This window comes from Leopardus geoffroyi, chromosome D2 (genome assembly GCF_018350155.1).
Source record: "Leopardus geoffroyi isolate Oge1 chromosome D2, O.geoffroyi_Oge1_pat1.0, whole genome shotgun sequence".
NCBI classification, from domain to species: Eukaryota; Metazoa; Chordata; class Mammalia; order Carnivora; family Felidae; genus Leopardus; species Leopardus geoffroyi.
In genome coordinates this window covers 31,743,904-31,764,851 of record NC_059334.1, presented here as the reverse complement: position 1 = coordinate 31,764,851, position 20,948 = coordinate 31,743,904, and the positions used below count along the sequence as shown (strand labels likewise).

At 45.6% G+C, this 20,948-nt stretch overlaps 1 protein-coding gene across 1 annotated transcript; it reads right to left on the bottom strand.

Moving 5' to 3' along the window:
* Positions 1-400: 400 nt before the first annotated feature.
* On the bottom strand, positions 401-20,691 carry EIF4EBP2 (eukaryotic translation initiation factor 4E binding protein 2). The gene is made up of 3 exons (XM_045439500.1): positions 20,265-20,691; positions 3,530-3,715; positions 401-2,606 (listed from the first exon to the last, which is right to left on the bottom strand). Exons 1-3 carry the CDS (start codon positions 20,407-20,409, stop codon positions 2,575-2,577), a joined length of 363 nt encoding a protein of 120 aa, XP_045295456.1. The 5' UTR covers positions 20,410-20,691; the 3' UTR covers positions 401-2,574.
* Positions 20,692-20,948: the final 257 nt, after the last annotated feature.

Genomic DNA, 20,948 nt, shown 5'->3' with positions numbered 1-20,948 from the left:
GCAGAGAGGGACTAAAGGACTGGGCCGCTGCTCTATTATACAGCTGCTAGAAAAATGGCCTTCGATTAGGGAGCTATGTGCAGAGATTCCCCAGAATGGCCAAAAAGGGGAAAATGGCACCTTGATATTACCCAAGCTGGCATGTTTTCAAGGCACTCCCTGCTGCTCAGCAAGGAGGCCGGGTTTTCATGTGCAGCAATAAAGATCAAGAAGGGGGCGCTCTTTTGCTCGTGGTCCAACCAGCCTAGCGGGAGCTGGAGCCAGGTTCCACGGATGCCAAAGTCAGCTATGAAGAACGAGAAGCCTCATTCCCAAGGAATCATGCTCCTAGGGGACAAAGGGGTCCTGAGCAAACTTCCCATGCAAACTGCAGTGCAACTGAAATTTTTCCGAGAGTAGGTAAAGTGAAATTTGGAGTTTAATTAAAATCAGAACAGGGATACATTAAACAAACAAACAAACAAACAAAAAATACTTTTCTGATCATCAATTTTTGAGACTGAAAAGCATCCCCCCCAATTTTGGAGATCCAGCTTATTCCTGAGAGACATCAACCATCACAAAAGGTTCACTCTTTGAACTATTCACATTTTGTAGTAAAAAACCAGAACAAAGTTCCTCAGACATCCTTCCTCTCTTCTGTCTAAAATGTGTTTGTTAACAGGGTCTTTTCATAGTTCGAAAGAAAAACAAACAGCTTTCTTTCTTAGGCAATTGGCCTGTTATTCTCACTCTGGGATGTGATCTCTTCAGAGGGCTCAGGATACCACACGTAACCAGAAGTTCCCAGGACACCAGTGGCTACTTTCCTGGTGGTTCTTTGAGGGGACGGAGGCATTAAGTCTTTCTACGAGGGGGTCACTCTCCCGGGATCACCATGCCAGTCAATAGTGAGGAGAGCGGGACAGGGAGGACAGGGAATGAAAAAGCAAAGGGTGAGGGAAAAGAATGAGGCTCTCATAAACAACCCACGGCAAGGAGAATGGTCCAGTTTTACAAACCACCCACTACAAACTGCAAACATGCACACCCAAAACTAGAGGGAGAAGCAAAGAGCTCGTCAGGAACTGGGGTAGACAGAGGAGGGTGACACGGAACAGCAGACTCGCCTGTGGACATCTCTCACCTTCCTAACACTGGAAGATGTGTAATTAAAAAGTTGCTGTTCAAAACTGTATTGAAAACATATCTAAAAATAGGTCTGTAGTCATCTTAAAAATAAAAGACCCCTCCTCAGATAAGAGGAGTGAGATCTTATCAGATACCAACACTTGAGGTATCTTTGATGTATATCTGAAAAATGGCCTGGCAGAGAACAAGGTGGGAGGGAGGGCAGGAAGCGGGGAAAGAGAGGGACAGTTCCGAGTACGATGGGGAAGGCAAGAGAACCGGGGAGGGGGTGGGGGTGGGGACACACTTTTAAGCCCATGCTCATCTATCCCAGCAGCCTAAGCAGGTCCACAGAGAAAAACAGTTTCATTCTTTTCTAAGAGCATTCTGAAAGTCACCTTTTAAACTCAAAACATAAGAAACTGCAATCAGAGACAGCAAACATCACAACGCTCGGTGGACTGAAAAGCAAGGACTACTGAGACCAAGCACCCCCGGGGTTCGCCACGCTCCCAAGGTCATTCTTCGGTGTCACCCAGCGGAACACCATGACCAGGCCTTCCCCGGAGCGCCTGTGTCACTTGGACAGGCCTGTTCCAGGAGCGACAGAACCACTCGGACGGCTCAGAGACAAGACGACTGTGGGCAAGGGGAATGCCAGCAGGGAGGCAGGACAGGAGGAGAGCCCCGCTGCTCACCGAGGACGCCCTTCTCAGGTAGAGCTCAAACCTTTCTGCACCAATGTGCTAAGCGAAGGCCTGGGAAGCTGAACTCGGCTCTCAAAGACACAAGACACTCCTGCCAGAGGAAGGTGGGGAAGTGGGCCTCCAAACGGCACCACACAGGGATGCTACCAGAACGCAGACTGTGCTCTGCCCCTAAGGACAAACACCTCAAGGTAAAAGGGAGAGCGCGCCCTTCTCGTTTATCATTTCCCTCTGGTGGCTGTGAAGACCGAAAACCCAGATTCTTGCAGCTCTGAACCACAGATGGGAGACACGGAGGGCAGATAGAGGGTTAGAACGTGCATAATGCTGAGCCCAGCAAACCTATCACTTCCCCAGACTTCCCAGGCAGGCAGTTGTTGGTAGGCTGATACTTGATTTGGGATTAAAAGAAGAAAAAAGGGGCTGGGGGAGGGAGGAGAGGTTTTCTCAACAGTAAAATGACCACGGAAGCCAGAGTTGAACTGCTTTCCTCTGTGGGCTGCTTAGGTCTAGGGAAATATGCCAAGGACCTTGGAGCGAACTTGACTACCTGGGAAGGGGGACAGGAAACGGAGAGGAAATAGTCAGATGAAGCTCATCTTTGCATCATTTGGCACCCAGAGGAAGGAAGAAGGGGACGCAGGGGCTGTGACGCTTGCCGACACCGCCCCTCCTGTCTGCTGGTTGTTGGTCCTCTGGGCCCCATCCGGTGACACAGCCTTGGTGCTGCCGCTTTTCTTCCGATCCTGCAGGGCACTCAGATGTCCATCTCAAACTGAGCGTCATCCCCTAGTTAGAATCAAGACAAAGTTTAGCACAAAAAGGAAAAGCCAGGCAGCTCTGTCTTTTCTCTGCACGTGGGTCAAAAAATAATCCAAACGCTCCCATTCTCTGCTGCCTTAAAACAATGATTTGTTTGCTTTGGCTGGGCGTTTTAATCTGGGAGGGGGAAAAGTGGCAGTCGGGGCCCCTGGGTGGCGGTTAAGCATCCGACTCCTGGTTTCCCCTTAGGTCATGATCTCATGGTTCGTGGGATCGAGCCCTGAGTCAGGCTGATCGCTGACAGCACGGAGCTCGCTTGGATTCTCTCTCTCCCTCTTTCTCTGCCCCTCCACCACGCGCCTGCTCTCTTTTGTGGTCTCTCTCAAAATACTTAAAACTGAAAAAACAACAAAAAAAGACTGGCAGTCGAACCACCCGCAAGGAGGAGCATCTGGGGGAAAAAAATGCAAGTGAAAATCTGCCTAGTGACCCCTCCGTCTGCAGGTGGCAGTCCTGGAAAATGGGGGAAACAAACCATATTGTTTCCCCTGGCACCACAAAACGGACATTCTTCTTGTAAGCAATGGGTCTATTTCTGGGGGGCAACGGAAAAGGAACCTATTCGATTCTGTTTTCTGTGTGTTACTCCCAGTCCAATACAGCCCAGGCTAGGCAGCACCTGAGAACTGGTTTCATGACTCATCTTAAGGATTTACTATTCCCTGGTTTTGGATTTTCCGCCGCCCTCGGGTTAGATTTGCTTATGATTTAGAACACAGGATTTCCAGAACATTTCAATGAGCCTTGCTGATTGGGAGCGGAGAACCTGAGAGACACATGAATGAATGTCAATTGTAACTGAGGCCTCGACAACTGTTCAACCCACAGCCGAATGACGTTTGAGTTCCCAAGCGTACCCTCTTGGTCCCCCAAAACCAGCACTCTCTTACCAACTGCCTGCTTCCTGTCATGATTGTTCAAGTTGTTCAAATTGTTTACTTCTACTTTGGAGTCTTCGATTAAGGTGCCAGGGCTGGTGACCCCTGGGATATTGGGCAGATGGCAGGGCGGGGTCTGAGCCATGGGAGAATTGCGACGATCCAACAGAAACTTTCGATCATAAATGATTCGCGTTCCTGGAAAACAAGGTTGAAGAGTCTGAAACGAATTAAGGGGTTCTCAACAGATAATATTCCCCAGGAATTTATTTTAAATTCCATCCAAACCTAGGCCTTGAGGGTTCACAGTTCAAGCAAACAGGCTAAGTTCTCCCCTCCCTGCCTGGGCCCAGGCTCCTTTGCCACTCATCTTTTAAGGCTCAGCCCCAACATCGCTACCTTTACAAAAAAAAAAAACCTTGAAAAAAAAAATTCTGCCCCCAACCTTACTCAGTACATATCACCTATCATAAATGTCCAGTTTATCGATTTGCCTCTGTAAAGACTGGGATTTCCTTATGCCAGGGCTAGGTCTTATTTCTCTCTGACCAAGGTCCTGCCATGTAGAGTTTTTTTTAAGCTTATTTTTATTTATTTTGAGAAAGATACAGAGAGACAGCTGGGGAGGGGCAGAGCGAGAAGGAGACAGAATCCCAAGCAGGCTCCCTGCTGTCAGCGCAGAGGCCGACGCAGGGCTCGAACACACAAACTGTGAGATCGTGACCTGAGCCGAAATCAAGAGTCAGACACTTAACCAACTGAGCCACACAGGCGCCCCCTAGAAAGTTTCAAATGAAGTAATAAATAAGTATGTGAAAAAAAAAAATCACCAACAGATAGATAGCTGCCTGTAAGTTAAAGGCTTTCTAAAGGCACTGAGGCCAACATTCTTCCCAGACTGAGCTATGGTAGAAGCTAGAAGGGGCAGCCCGTCTCTACTTTACAAAACAATCTGCATACCAAGAAGTGCCACCAGAGTGTTTCACAACAGTTCCGAGGAGTGCATTTGACCTGACGAACAGTTAAGAAAACCTGCTGCTGCTGTTTCTTCTGTCATGGTCTTCCCAAGGTACTAATGGCCAGAAATAAGATCTAAAGCTAAGCAACAGGGGCACCTGGGTGGCTCAGCTGGTTGAGTGTCCGACTTCAGTTCAGGTCATGATCTCACGGTTCGTGAGTCGGAGCCCCGCCTCAGGCTCTGTGATGACAGCTCAGAGCCTGGAGCCTGCTGCCGATTCTATGTCTCCCTCTCTCTGCCCCTTCCCCGCTGGTGGTCTCTCTCACTCTCTCTCTTAAAAATAAACAAACATTAAGAAATAATAATAAAATAAAATAAAATAAAATAAAATAAAAATAACAACTTAGAGGAGCTGATGTTGGCTTAAGGTAGTGGATGCCTGGGGCTCTGCTGCTGACTCTGAGTACAGCTGGCTCAGTGATAAAGAACTTGGCCACCATTTAGCGATGTCTGCTGAAGGCGGGAGGGGAGAAGGGGGGGGGATGGCAGCCACCCGCACCCGCCACCCCTGCCTACGGAACAAAGGGAAGTGAAGGCATCTTGCTCACACCAGGCTTAAATCCAGAGAAGGAAACGGTTTGGGCATCTACGTTAAAAGCAATATTACATGAAAATGAGATTGTGTACCAAGTCATCCATTTAAAGAGGTAGAATGTAAACACCACCTGCTGCTCAATGCTTTTAAATTCTCAAGTGAAAATATTCCCGTCATAATAATGAGAGTCTGATTCAGGCAGATTTCCTCAAACAACCCGTGACGGCTATGCCCCAGGAAACAGAAGAACAAATAAAACAGCTAACCCATCTACCTGAAATGTGAGGAAGCAGGTAGAAAAAAGCAAGGCATTTATTGCAAGAGGAACGGAAACTCTGGACAGTGTTTCTAAAGGAAGGAAGGAGATGAACATTTAATCTAAAGAAATGATACCAACATTACGCTAAAGGGCTGGAAAAGGAATTGCAAACTCAGTGGTTTTCCTGGGATTCAAATCTGTGGTAGTACCACGACAACACTTTCATGCAAATGCCAGGAAGTCATTTCTTTTCAACTAGATGGAAAATAAGAGTCACACTAATGGCTTCGAGGTGAGAAAGTGGCCAGGAGACACTCTACCCTGCAATTTGCCCCCCTATCCTTCCTTTTACAACCAGAATCAAGTGCTAATAAACATATTCTCCTCTCCATAATACTACAACACCTGTCACAGGAAAGAATGACTAGGTGTCTCAGGATGGAAATGTTCTCTGATGGGCACCCATCAGCACATGTAGGCATCTTAAAACAAAACCTTTAAGGTTTTCAAACCAACTCCAAAGGATATCAATTTTGTTTTTACTACCTAGTTCCGTTAAAACTACACTGCACAGAAAATCATATCTACAGTTTATAAGAGGTGAAAATAAAGTATCTAGCTCCCAGCCTCTACCTGATAAAGTACTCAGAAAAATGCTATGCCGTATTTGGAACCTATTAGGACAGTCTTTTTTTGCAAGTAACTGCATCGGAATCTTCTGGCAAGCTTGTTAAAAAAGATTCTATCTGAATCGGAATTCTTAGGGATTAGAATCTGGAAATCTGTATTTTTAAAAATTTTTTAAATGTTTATTTTTGAGAGAGAGACAGCGTGAGCGGGAGAGGGGCAGAGAGGGAAGGAGACCCAGAATTCTAAGCAGGCTCCTGGCTCTGAGCTGTCAGCACAGAGTCTGATGCCGGGCTCAAACTCACAAATTGCCGGATCATGACCAGAGCCAAAGTCGGACGCTTAACCGACTGAGCCACCCAGGTGCCCCTGGAAATCTGTATTTTTAAGTTCCCCAGGCCATTCCTCTGCTCACTAAAGTGAAGAACACGGCTTCAGGGGCACCTAGCTGGCTCAATCAGTGGAGGATGAAACTCTTGGTCTTGGGGTTGTGAGTTCAAGCCCTATATTAGGTGTAGAGATTACTTTAAAATAAAATCCTAGGGACACCTGGGTGGCTCAGTCGGTTAGCATCTGACTTCAGTTCAGGTCAAGATCTCAGTTTGTGGGTTCGAGCCCCCACGTTGGACTCTGTGCTGCCAGCTCAGAGCCTGGAGTCTGCTTTGGATTCCATGTCTCCCTCTCTCTCTGCTCCGCCCTCACTGGTGCTCTCACTCTCTCTCAAAAATAAAAATAAATAAATAAATAATCCTTAAAAAAAAAAAAAAAAGAACCCATCTTCAACCTTCTACCAAGAGCCTAGTAACAGTGATCCGAGAATAGATGAAATATTAAAGAAGTACGAGGAATTAGCAGGAGAATGATGAAAGGGCCTATCGAGGTCACCCCGACAGGTGAAGCCGAGACCCAGAGAGTGACTTAATGGAGCTCACAGCAAACCAGAAGCAAAATTGGAACTGAGCCCATGGTCTCCAGACTCCCAGGGCAGCCCTCTTGCCGCTCGGCCCCAGTCTCTGGGCCGCCCAAAGTGGGGGCCACACCGTCCGAAGCGAAAGCAGTGGGAAGGTAACTGCCGCTTCCCTATAAACAGGGTGACAGTAGATGGTACGGGTTTACACAGCAGACCCCACCCCGCTTGCCCTAAGCACGGCTTTTCCAGAGGGAAGAGTGGGATGCCGGTGGGGTTACTGCCCCCTCAGGAGTGTGACAGAGATGGGCAGAGGTGGCTTCTGGGTTTTTTTTTTGGTTTTCTAGTTTGCCAAGGCCTGAGTACTTACGTTATTTGATAAATTAGTTAATCCGGTTTTGTGTACGTAACAGAAATAAACAGTTTTGAAGGTCCCATAGTCTAAGAAGTCTATTTCAGAATAGTAAACGGGGACTTGCAGACTACTGGTAATAGAGGAGGTGCTGGAGAGGATAACCTCTGAAGGACGGCAAGGCACAACCCAGGTCAACAGCTCTAATTACCCTAAGTGCTTTTTTTGTTTTGTTTTGTTTTTAGTTTACTCACTTATTTTTGAGAGCGCGCAGCGGAGAGGCAGAGACAGAGGGAAAGAGAGAATCCCAAGCAGGCTCCACACTGTCCGTGCAGAGCCTGACTCGGGGGCTCGAACTTACAAACCATGAGATCATGACCTGAGCCAAAAATCAAGACTCAAGAGGCTTAACTGACCGAGCCACCCAGGCGGCCCTGGTTCTTTCATTTTTAAGGCTCCACGAGATCAGCAAAGGCTGCAAACTTCTTTTCTTTTTCTTTTTTTTTTTAATTTTTCTTTTTCAACATTTTACTTTTGGGACAGAGAGAGACAGAGCATGAACGGGGGAGGGGCAGTGAGAGAGGGAGACACAGAATCAGAAACAGGCTCCAGGCTCTGAGCCATCAGCCCAGAGCCTGACGCGGGGCTCGAACTCACGGACCGCGAGATCGTGACCTGGCTGAAGGCGGACGCTTAACCGACTGCGCCACCCAGGCGCCCCAGGCTGCAAACTTCAAAAAGGAAGTCTCCGAGTCCTAGAGGGGGCTAGAATCAACCTCCTATTTTTACTCACAGGATAACTGAGACACAAAGGTCTGCAGCCCAAGCGCGGCAGGACTCCCACCACAAACCCAAACCCAGCAGAGCAGCTTTGCATACGCCTCGCTCCAACCTTGGAAGAATACCCGGAAAAGTTGGAAATCCCTGGTTCCTGGTTTAACGAAGACACATGTCTTACGTCCCATCTCAAAATAAATTCAGGACAAGGACAGTAAAAATTTACCTTCAACACTCTTTGCTTTGAAAAAATAAGAACTATAGTAACACCTTAAAAAGGCATCTGGAAATGATGAGGAGTCATTCTGGATGGCAGAACACTTAGTTCAACTTTCAACAAGTGAATAATGTGAATTATTTTAGATGGCAATTTTCTGTGTACAGATTTAAAACGTTTTACCATCTTAAACCGAAATCAATCCAAGCCCTTCTTGATGAAGTGGGGTCACGGGCGTGAAGATCACTTCATAAACTGCGCTGTGGCCCACAAAGTCTCCGGGCTCATGCGCCTTATCTGCCTTCCACTGCACAGCCACACCAGCGCCCCTTCCCTCATCTGTAGTCCCTCCCTCACTGTTAGGCCTCTGAACTGCCTTTTTCCCTCCAAATCTCAGTCAGCTCAGGCTGCACAACAAAATACCACAGACTGGGCAGCTTAAACAGAAAGTCATTTTCGCACTTCTTGGGAAGTCCAAGATCAACATGCCAGCCAAGGTCTGTTTCTGCTGAGAGCTCTCCCCTGGGTGTGTGGACAACCACATTTTCATTGTGCCCTCAGATGGGGCAGGGTGGGGGAGCAAGCTCCCTGGGGCCTCTTCTTACAGGGGCACTGATCCCATCATGAGGGCCTCGCGACCTTATCTAAACCTAATTACTTCCCTTGGCCCCATCTGCAAAGATCATCACCTGGAGGTTAGGACTTCAACATATGAACTTGGAAAAGGGGGCACACCCTCTATACCCATCCTAACTCGATGCTTCTAACCTTGTAGGGCCTTCGAAATCAGCGATATGCTTATTAGAAGGCTATGTAAAATAAAAGCAAACAGGCTGAGGGGGGCCCGATGGCTTTCCAATGAAAGGGACGGAGCTTTAGTGGATGGACTTTACACATTTGCTGTGTCACCTCCACTTTTGTTCATAGCCAGGTTTCCAAAGAGTGAGATTTCACTGTGAGATGTTCTTCAACTAACATTCAACTTGCAAGCTGGAACAAGATTATTCTTATTTCTGTAGTACGCCAAGCTTGGAGACTCTGGGGAGGAGATGGTAAAAAAAAAAAACAAAAAAAAAAAAACCACACACAGGATAAAAGCAAGCTTTATATTTCTAAATTATATACTGGCAATAACCCATGCTTTAAAGAACTGTAATTGGACCAACTAGGAAATAAGTAGTAGAGATTCTAAGATAAACTTTGAAGAACTTCTAAGACCTTGCAGAGATGATAAAATACATTTTTTTGCAGCTTTACTGAGCTCTAATTCACATATAACACATTACAAGTATATGTTTTTAGTGTATTCACAGAATTGTGCAACCATCACCACAATTTTAGAACACTGCAATCATCCCAGCAAGATAACCCGTAGACACATGCAGTAATCCTTCCCCATTGTCCTCTGACCTCTACAGCCCTAGGCAACCACTGTTTTCTGTCTCTACAGATTTGCCTATTCCGGACATTTCGTCTACATGGAATTATACAGTATGTGATCTTTTGTGACTGCTTCTTTTAGTTGCATATGTTTTCAAGGTCCGTCCTTGTTTAGCATTTATCAACACTTCACTTCTTTCTATTGCCAAACAATACTCCATTACAGGTATATATCACATTTTGTCCAGGAATCAGTTGCTGGACAACTGGGTTGCTTCGACTTTGAATAATGCTGCCATAAGCATACACCTACATGTCTTTGTGTGGACATGTTTTAATGTGTCTCGGGTATATACCTAAGAGTAGAACTGCTCGATCATGTGGTTTAACTGTTTAATCTTTTAGGAACCATCAGACTGTTCCAAAGTGGCTCTACCATTTTCACATTCCCACCAGCAGTGAGTGAGGGTTCCAATGTGTACACATTGCAGGCAACACTTGCTGTCTTTTTTATTATAGCTATCTTTTGGGTATGAAGTGGTATCTCACTGTGGTTTTTTTTAGGTTTTTATTTCAATTCCAATTAAGATGCAGTGTAAAATTAGCTTCAGGTGTACAATACAGTGAGTCAATACTTCCATACATCATCCTGTGCTCATCCCAAGGGTCCTCAATCTCCATCACCTATTTCACCCATCTCCCCACCAACCTTCTCTGTGGCCGCCATCAGTTCTCCATAGTTAAGAGTCTGTTTCTTGATTTGCCTCCCCACCCCACCCCCATCCCCGCCTTTGCTCATTTGTTTTCTTTCTTAAATTTCATTGTGGTTTGATTTTATTTACATTTCCCTGTTGGATAATGGTGTTGAGCACCTTTTCATATGCCTATCGGCCATTCTGATGTACAACGTCTACTCAGATCCTTTGCCCATTTTTTAGTGGGTTGTCTGTTTACTATTAAGAGTTTTTTATATCCATGAATACAAGTCCCATATTGATCTATGATTTGCAAATATTTTCTCCTATTCCGTGCATTGCCTTTTCACTTCCTTGATATTCTTTGAAGCACAAAAGTTTTTAACTTTGATGCAAGTCTGATTTATACCCTTTTCTTCTGTTGTGTTTTTGGTGCCACGCCGAAGAAAACTATTTGCTAATCAAGGTCATAACGATTTGTGCCTATGTTTTTTTCTAAACGTTTTACAGTTTTAGCTCTTAATACATTTAGGTCTTTCAGCTGTGGGATCAAGTTTTTGTGTGTGGATATCCAGTTGTACCGAGTAACATTTGTTGAAAAGACGATTTTCCCCCCACTTAATTGTTTTGGCATCCTTGTCAAAGACCAATTGGTCATTAATTGTGACAGTTCATTTCTGGACTCCCAATTCTATTCCACTGATCTATGTTTATCCCTATGGCAGTGTCACACTGTCTTGATCTGTAGTAATTTCAAAATGTGAGTCTTCCAACTTTTTCTTTTTTTGAAATTGGGCTATTTTAGGTCTCTTAAATATTAAATTTTGGGTCAGCTTGTCAACTTATGCGAAGAAGGCAGCTGGGACTGTGATGGGATTGTGCTGAACGTGTAGATCAATTTGGGAAGCACAGTCATCTTAACAATGTTGTCTTCTGATCCATGAAGGTAAAATGGCCTTCCATCTATTTAGGGCTTCTTTAATTTCTTTCAAGAATGTTTTGTAGTTTCCACAGTGTAAGTTTTGTGGTCTTTTCATTAAATTAAAATCCTACACATTTTATTTTTATGTTGTTAGAAACGGAATTGTTTTCATTTTTGTATTGTCCATCAAAAGGGTACAGAAATACACTGGTTTTTGTATACCAATCTTACAGCCTGTAACCTTGTTAAACTCAATGAGTTCTAAGTGGATCTAGTTGTTTAGTGGATTCCTAAAATACATTTGATTTTGAATGCAAACAAAGCGAATTAATTCAGAAGAGACGACACCCTGAAGAACTGGAGTCTTAAGTGATGCCACTAATATTCTCAAATATGGCCAGGGAAAATAGAAGTACAGAAGCATAGAATTTTAAGTGCTTGAATTTTAGATCGCTGCTAGTTTAATTGTAGCAGATATAGAGCAAAAATGAGGAATCAGGCTGTCAGTGGGTAGCTAAGGATCTATGGTGTGATTTAAAAGCACCTGATCATTCAAAAAACCAAAACTATTCAAAGAAAAACATTAAGACTCAATTATGAATAAAATGGCAAGAAAAAAAAAAAACCCTTTGTTTCCTTTGTCACATATTGTGTTTACCACGAGATTGTATTTTTTCCAAGAAACAAACTAAAAAACCTAAAATACTCAAGGTCTCTCATACGTGTCCCATGCAGAGGCATACAGTTTTCTGAAGCAAGAAATTCCTGGTAATTCACATTTCACCCAAACTACCTGCCACATTTATGTCAGGCCAATTTAACGTCAACCAGTCCGGCCACAAGTGACTAGAAATGAGTTAATCCTGAATTCCTGAAGAAGGAAAACAAAAGACCACACAAGAAATCCAGACCTTGAATATGACATTTTTTTAATGTTTATTTTTAAGAGAGAGAAAGACAGAGAGCACGAGCAAGGAGGAGCAGAGAGAGAATTCCAAGCAGGCTCCACACTGTAACACAGAGCCCGATGCAGGGCTCAAACTCATAACTGCAAGATCACGACCCGAGCCAAAATCCAGTTAGATGCCAAACCGATGGAGCCACCCAGATGCCCCTTGAATATACCATTTTAAAACGGGGCATGATTCTGATCAACTGATGGGAGTGTTAAAAAAAAAAAAAAAGTATCTATTTCACCTTGACCATGGACGTTTTTCCTTCTGGTGAGTTTTCTCCATTTCCTTTTCTATGAAAATAATCACACCCCTTGGTTTTATATGGAAAACTTAAGAACCAAAATATCATATACGGTATACACAGCTTTCAATGATTATAATCAAACTATAATAAAAGCGAAGCAAAATAAACACAGGAGAGTATACAAATGTTACAGGCCCCGATATTGCAAAAATTATGGAAAAGTTGACTTATCAGGGGAAGTAGAGGCAGGACGGATGGTATAATTTCATATAGTGGAGAGCTAAATTGACAGATTGAGACACGGAGGTTTGGACTCCATTGTTTTGCACTTTAAATAAAGGCAGCTACCAGAAGAACCAGAACCAATAATACAATTTACAAAAGTTGGTAGATGGAGAGGAGGGGAAATGAGAGGTAGAAAGCAATGAAAATGTTCGTCTTTCGTAACAGGGAGTCAGAGGTATTATCGAAGGTAAACCAAGAAACTGTGGCACACATATGTATGGCAACAGTGATAACCAACAGAAGCACTATACACAAAAACTGTTAAAAGTAGTTGTCTACTGGCATTTTACTTTGGATTTTAGGTGCTTCTGTTTTAATTTTTATTTTTCTATTTTATTTTTTAACTATGCATATAATACTTCGTTCTTCATGTTTGTACTTCAGAACAAACAGGAACTTTTCGATCTAGGTTAACATTAGACATTTATAAATTTTCTTCATCCCTTGATGACCAGTTACTAGGATAAATCTGATACCTTGACCCATTACTTTCTAGATGCTGACATTACTAGGAAAACATAAGAGTAAAACGGCAGAGTTCCTTTGGCGGAGAACAGAAAGGCGGGGGGAGGGGGGGGACTTCTACCCTTTGATCTAAAAACTAGTGATTTTCAAGTGGCAAGGAACAAGAAAGCCAAAGAAAGAGACCCAAAATTACACTTGCCAAGATGGTTAGGTACATAAACAAGGTCATTCAAGCCTAAGGGTCTCTTTCAAGAGAGGGTCAAGAGACCCTATAAACATCCAAGAAATTGTATTAACTTCAAATTCAACCACCTAGAGAAGGCCCATTGTAATGCGGTTAACTGACAGAGTAGTAGTTACTGTACCTTCACAGAGTCCCCATCATAAAATTCTGTTCAACTAAGGCTGCTTGCTGTATTAGAATTAAGCATCCACTCATGCAAAATGACAACTCAGAACAAGAAACATCAAGTAACTTGCCCAAAGCGCATAGCGTGAATAAGCTGGTGACAAAATCTTCCAAAGGCTGAGATGGACCTACACCTCCATACAACAGTGTCTCAAGGAGGAAGGGACAAGGACTCAAACAGGGTGTCCCTCGGGGGATTTTTTTTCTACATCCAAGAGAATATCTTTCTCAGCAAACCCTTAGCAGATTTGCCCCTACATCTCATTTGACCAGAACTGGGTCAGATGCATACCAGACGAGACACTGGGGGAAGCCATGACTGGTAGCCATGGTGCATATCCTGGGGCTTGGCACACTGCCACTCTATAAAAAAAAAAATGTCTGTTTAAACCTCTGTTCTTCAGGGAGGCTCTGGATGAAAAGACAGACTCCTAAAACGCTCTATGCCAGATAACCCAGAGGAAACTAAAAGCTGCTCAAGCCAGCATCCTCCAGGTACGCTGATGATGGCCAAACCACATTCAGTGTGTGCAAACAAGTCCCTAAAGGGATAATAAAATCAAGAGAGGGACAATTTTTTACATCAACAGAAGGCACAACTGGAGCCTCAGGATCTTATAACTTAGTATGACCAAAGTATTATGGCTAATGGGACACATCTAAGATGTGTGAAAAGCCAATCCTACTATCCTTTAACTCCAAGTCTCAATAAGTGGGAGCAAAGATTTTCAAGATATTGTCAAAGGATGGCTCCCGGCCCAATCACTTAGGACACGGTCATCACAGAACACACACCCAAGGCTGAAAGTTGATAATGACTATGCTCCTATCCTGAAGGCCTCGTGTTAGAAGAGGCCTTAGAGATCACCTGGCAAAAGCCTGTCATTTTCGACATGAAGAAACTAATATCCAGAGAAGTTAAAAGTATTTGTGAAAGGACACACAGTGACACAGGGCTCAGGAGACCAACACAAATAAGCTAGCGTGCTAAGCAACTCTGGTGTTCTTGAGTCTCAGCTGCAACATGAGTTGGAAAGATGATCTTTTTAGCTGGTAACAGGTCCAAAACGGTATACGAACCACAAGCTAATCTTAAATAAGTGCCAAATGATTTTAAGTCTGTCTAGCCTTGACCATCAGAAAATCTGGGTCAAAATAAAGTACATCAAATATGCAAAAATCCTCAATCACATATTAGCACAACAAATTCAGCTACATACAGACAGGGCTATATACCATGACCAAGTGGGATTTATCCCAGGAATACGAGGCTGGTTTAACATCCAAAAATTGACATAATACATCATGTCAACAGAATAAAAAACAAAATCACACAATCAACTCAAAAGGTAAAAAAAAATATGCATTTGACAAAATTCAACCCCCTTTCATGACAGGAATAGTCAACAGACTAGGCATAAAAGGGAACTTCCTCAATCTGATGAAGGGTATCTACGAAACTCCCCAGCTAACCTCTTATCTAATGGTGAAAGACTAGATGTTTTCTCTCTAACACTGAGAACAAGTCAAGGGTGTCCGCACTATCTTGCCACTTCTGTTCAACATTGTACTGAAAGTTCTAGCCAGAGCAATTAGGCAAGAAAAAAATAAAAGGCACCCAGACAGACAAGGAAGAGGTGAAACTATCAGTATTTACAGATGACATGAGCTTGTCTATAGAGAATCCCATGTAATCTACAAGAACTGAATTGTATTTTCCAGTCAATCTGTCCTTGCCCGCTAAGGTTTTTACTTTCTTAAACTACTCGATGAAATGAAGAGCTTCTGTTGGTCAGGGCATTCATCCTAAAGATACGAATGATTATTTACTTAGATGTAAACACTCAGATATCTGAGCTTTTGGCTTCAAGCTACAGCCTGAGAACAGGTGAAGGGGCCCTTCAAATACTAGTCACCCTTGGGATGGACAGCTGTCGGGTGTTAAAACTCAGGTTCTAAGGGACCTTCATAAAACAAAGTTCCATGATGAACAAATTTGAAAATGGAAGTCTAGGCCTTACCTATTCAGTAAGCTGAATGGCCGCAATTCTCAACTGCCTTTTATTATAAATTACTGAAGTAGCGAAAATCTTTTAAACATTAGTGTTTTCATCCAAATACTTGGAAGCCAAGAAAAAGGTCTGCCACTCACCAACAAACTATTCTCCTGCTCAGGCTGTCTTCCTCTCCAACCAGATGGACTAGCCTACTGCACATTAACTGTACCACGTCTGATCCGCAAATCTACACACACACACACACACAGACACGCGATCAAGCTGATGCTGTGGCCAAACCACGCAAGACCCCTCTTATAAAATTGTCTTTAGGACTCCAGTCCTACAAGTCTTTTGTAGTAACCCCGCTAGTGCCGGTTTACAGATTCGTCACTTTGCCCTCTTTCTACTACCCACAACAGGCCTCAGCAGAACTGAAGGAGCTGTGCACAGCGCCTTCGTGCGTGCTACCCTATTAACTTGTTAAGAGCTGTCCTCCCGGGTCAGACCGCTTCTGGCTTAGGACAGACATTGCTATAGGCCTTCAGGATGCAGACTGCTACCTCCCCCACAGGCTCGGAATTCAGTCCTGCGGGAGCCGAAATGCACAACATGAAAACTGAAGTACATCTTCCTTAGTATATGGTTTGGCAGCTGATGAATACAAGACTACAGCTGAATCGCCCACAGAATGACAAATATGTTAATAATTAGCATTATTCTGAGATGAGTAAATGCCACCTTCCTCAGACACAAGGCAGAGAGACTGAACGCCTTTCATTGTTTTTCATGTACTTCTCACGTGTAATAATGAAGTTCTTCGGTTAATAATGAAGCTAGAGAGCCAAATAAGTACACTTGTTGGTTTAGAAGTTTTTGGCCTAGAATAAACCCAAGCCAAGGTCACAGACAGTCAGAAACTGGCCTTCCTTCCCCAAATCTACACACAACTCCATTCGTCTCCCAAGAAACAAACCAGATGAAAACTTAGGACTCCCACCCGATACTCTTATTTTATTATAGCTCACTCCAAGTGGATTATTTTCCCTTCTTCCTACCTTCTCCTGTATTTCCAGACCTTCCAATGGCCTTCAGGTAATTCTGCCTCAATGAACCAATCACAGCAACTCTCCAGCTGGCAGAGAGGAAGCCCAGCAGCGCGAACAAGATTTTAGACCATCAGTTAGTTCCCCTCTGGTGCTCTTGTTATGGCAACAGCACTTTTCCACAGCTGATGAGGATGTTATGCAGGAAAAGAAAGGCAGAAAGAAAGGCTAAAAAGAGTTCTCTATGTTTCTGCTCATTTCCCAGAGCACAACACTCCCAGAGGGAGAAATTTCAGGACTTACGAAAGCATTAGCTCCCTTCCAGCTAACCAAAGTGTTATAAAAGTGAAGACAACTACGGTAACTTTCCCTTCCATTGGGGCTAGATGTAGTGTCTCAAAGGAAGAACCAAATATCATTCTCACTCCTCCACAGGCAGATAAAACAAAATCCAAGGGCATTTTTTTTTTTTTGGCCTTGAATTTACTTAAAAATTGTCCTCCTTAACAATGAGAAAAGGTACTCTTCCAGCAATTTGAGAAACCCAAAGGTCACAGAGCAAGTTGTGTTTCCACCCACCTCTCATTTCCCAAACCACAGGAAGGCAATTGTGAGAAACCTTTTCAAGGATAAGCTGTATCCTCTGATTCCCAATGAATAAAGGACTCTCAAAGAAGGAGAAATTGTAAGTTCACTGTGTTGTGAATGTCCCTGCCCAGTCTGATCTTTTAGGGCATTCAGCACATCAACTGTTATCCTGGAAGGCTCCAACATGTGTATGACACTCCAGAAGGTCTCCAGAAGTTTGAGACAGGACATGCTAATCCCCTTCCTTCCCACTAAACAGAGATCGCCAATACGAACCTACTATCATTTTTCTCAATGTTTTCACATGTTAGCACTTGATTCTATACGTCTTTTGTTCTAGGACGAAAAATCTTATCACTCCCCAACCCCCTTCAAGATTTTATGATCATTCAGAGCAAGAACTGCATTTCCTACTTTTGTCTGTGGTCCTCTTTTGTGCAAAGCACTGCACTAAGCCCACAAAACTCATTTAAGATACCTAACCACATTAATTCAGGTGCCTGGAAGAGACCAAATAACCAACTATCTTACCCTGGTTCAATTACGTGGTGGGAGAGAGAGGAATGTAACAAGAGAGATGAACAAACCTTCAGAGGATGGGAAAATTTCCAAAGGGGGAAAATTTAATTAGTAAGTACTGTACATCTAAACAGCACTGAGTTAATAAGTGATTAAATCCAATCCCAACAGTGCTATATCCTATAAACACATTATGTAAGTCTTTGTGTTAAAAATCCAAAGAAGGGGCGCCTGGATGGCTGAGTCAGTTAAGTGTCCGACTCTTGATTTCGTCTCAGGTCATGATCTCACGGCATCAGACTGGGCCCCGAGTCAGGCTCCTCGCTGGGCAAGAAGCCTGCTTACGATTCTCTCTCTCTCTCCCTCTGCCCCTATAGACGCGTTCTCTTCAAAAAACAAACAACAAACATCCAAAGATTACAACCTGCTCTACCAACAAATACAAGTTCAATATGATAAATAAGCCAAGATGACAAGTATTTAAATGAGACAAAAAAAACTGTGGGTATCGAAACTATCTGGAGACAGGCTAAGCGATATTCGAGAAAGCAGTAGTGGCTGTGTAAGTTGGGAGGAAGGGTAAATGAAGCAGTATTTCTGGCAGACTCTTTCCAAGCATTTTAGGAACTAATCCAGACTATGAGACAGGCTTCTATCTTTAAAGCAATTCTTAAGGACTATGCCCTTATTTTTAAAAACATGGTAGCCTGGTTGGTTGAAATACGCCCAAAGGGCACCCCCTCTGTAAGTCTTCCTTCAGGGGAAAAATGATTAATATATAGCTAAAAGTTTAGTTCCTCTCCCACATAACTAATAGCTGAGTGCAGTTGTTACCATGACACATGTTCTCAACTGCTGAAGGCACAGGCATTTACTGACAAGTAGCACAAAGAATTCTGCAAGAAGCCATATATCTCTATCACCTTGGAAAACAATACCCATTTCTTAAAAGCTGTCAGTTCAAGTTCAGGACAACTCTATCTGGAGCAGATACTGGTCTGCAAAAATCTTTCAGGATCAAAAAGCAAGACCTCAGCACGCCCAGGGGCTGGCCTTGAACACATCAGGTCAGGAGAGAGGGTTCTCCAATGAGGCAAGTGGCCTCCCCAAGTCAGCTGACTGGCCTGCAAAGTTAAAACTTCTTTACTCCACACATATTGAGGAACTCCTCCTGTTTGGGTCATTTTAAAGTCTTCCATGCCCCCCTCTCCCCCCACAGTGGCCTGGATGGATTCCTCAGTAGAGCGCTCTTCCCAGATTTTAATCCCTTGTTGTTGGCAAGAAGGTCTTCCTACTCTATGGGCCTTGCTATTGTGCAACCAATCCAAGGATCGCCCAGGCCTAACTGCACTGGGTTGGTTGTAGTACAGTTGGTCAGCCGGCCCACGGGAACGAAGCTAGCAATCTCCTAGGGCAGGGGCTGCAGCAAAGTTCAACCCTCTCAAGAGGCCACGCCATCACCAAAAGAAGGCAAAGTTCCGAAGTTAAACTGAAGCGCCATTCCCGTCAATAAGGTCCCACGAGATCGCTCTCTAGTCTCCTCCTCCCTCTGGAGAACAGCCCAGTCAGGGTACAGACAACCTTTGAGCTCCCTTTTCCCGTGACCAATTCAACATGCTTCACCTCTACCCCAGTGTTCTTCCTTGTAAACAGTTCCTGGTCATACCTCGAAAAGCAATGCTCAGGAAACTCTACCTGCACTGCCCTTGCCCAGGGTCAAGCAATCCCATCGATCCGAATGCCCTTCCTGACAATGCCCTCTTCGTCTACCCCCAAAAGCGTCACCGCTAAACCCTACCGTTAGGGCTGCCAAGTGCTCCACTACCCCCTTGGCTATTACTTGAGTTATTTCTTTAGCATTCTCTCATTCTCCCCCCCTAGCCTGGGGACTCCCCTCCCACCCCCCTCCGTGGGGCCTCGTCCAGCAAGTAAACAATGCTGTCAAAGCAGGATAACGCTGGGCGAGGCGTCCAAACACTGCATTCCAGCCTCCTCCCGCTGTTCTAAAAGCAGCAAAACAAGTCATCTCAGGGTCCCAGGAGCGAATTACTCTGCCCAACTTCCTTTCTAAAAAAGCCCGGGAGAGCTCCAAAACCAAGCCCTGGTGTGCACAAATGCACAATATGCAAGAAGCAGAGGCAATGCAGGGTGAGAGCAAGGCCAACTATAGACGAGTTTGCCCAGGAGGAGGCAGAGAGGGGGGAGAAAACTGGGTCGAGCGCGTAAAGCTGCCACGAAGCGGGAACAAGGGCTTTTTTCACCGCCCACCCCCCGCCCCCAGCGACGGGAGAGCCACGTTCTCAGAGTCGGCGGCGCTGAATCGAGTTGCAGCCAAGAGATAATGCGAAGTTAAGGTTCCCGAAAGCAGTCTCCCGGGGGCTTCCGCGGAGCTGGGGCGGGGGGGGGGGGGGGGGTGGGGGACTCCGGTAGAGCTGCGGTGGCCGAGGTGGCCCAGCGTGGACACGCCCTGAGTTAAAGGCCCGCGGCGGGAGAGCGGCGGAAGAAACCGGCTGCAGGCTCGGGGCCGCGGCTGGGCGGCCGGCGCTCACCTCCCGGCGTGGTGGAGAAGAGCGTCCCCCCGGGCGTGGTGCAATAGTCATGAGGTAGCTGCGCGGCGTCGCTGATGGGCACGGTGCGGGTGGGGATGGCGCGGCTCTGGCTGGGCTGGTGGCCGCTGCCGGAGGACGAGGACATGGCTCTGGGCGCGGGCTCTCGGGCTTTGTCCGGCGGGCGGGCGGGCAGGCGGCTGCGGCGGCGGCGGCGGCGGCGGCGGCGGCGGCTGGGGGCCGGGGCTGCTCGGGCTGCTCCGGCGAGCGGAAGGGCGGGCGGGGCTGGGCGCGCTCCGCTAGCTCCTCGCTCGCTTCCTCTCGCTCCCTCGTCCCGCTCCGCTCCCGCCGCCGCCCTCTCAGCCGCCGCCGCCGCCGCCGCCCGATCCTCCGGCCTCCGCCAGCAGCCTCAGCAGCAGGAGCAGCGGCAGCAGCGGCGACGACGACGACCGGAAGCGGGCGAAGGCGGGAGCCAGAGGGAGTTCGGGGAAGTGGATCGGCGGAGGTGACGTCGCGGGGGGCGGGGCGAGGCGGCGAGGGGCGGGGCGGGGCGAGGGGGCGAGGGGCGGGGCGGGCGAGGGGGCGGGGCGAGGGCGAGGAGGGACCGAAGACAAGCAAGCCGGACGCAAGTGGGTGGGAATCTACGCGAAGCGTTTGGCAGCAGCTTGAAGGTCGGCCCGGAAAACT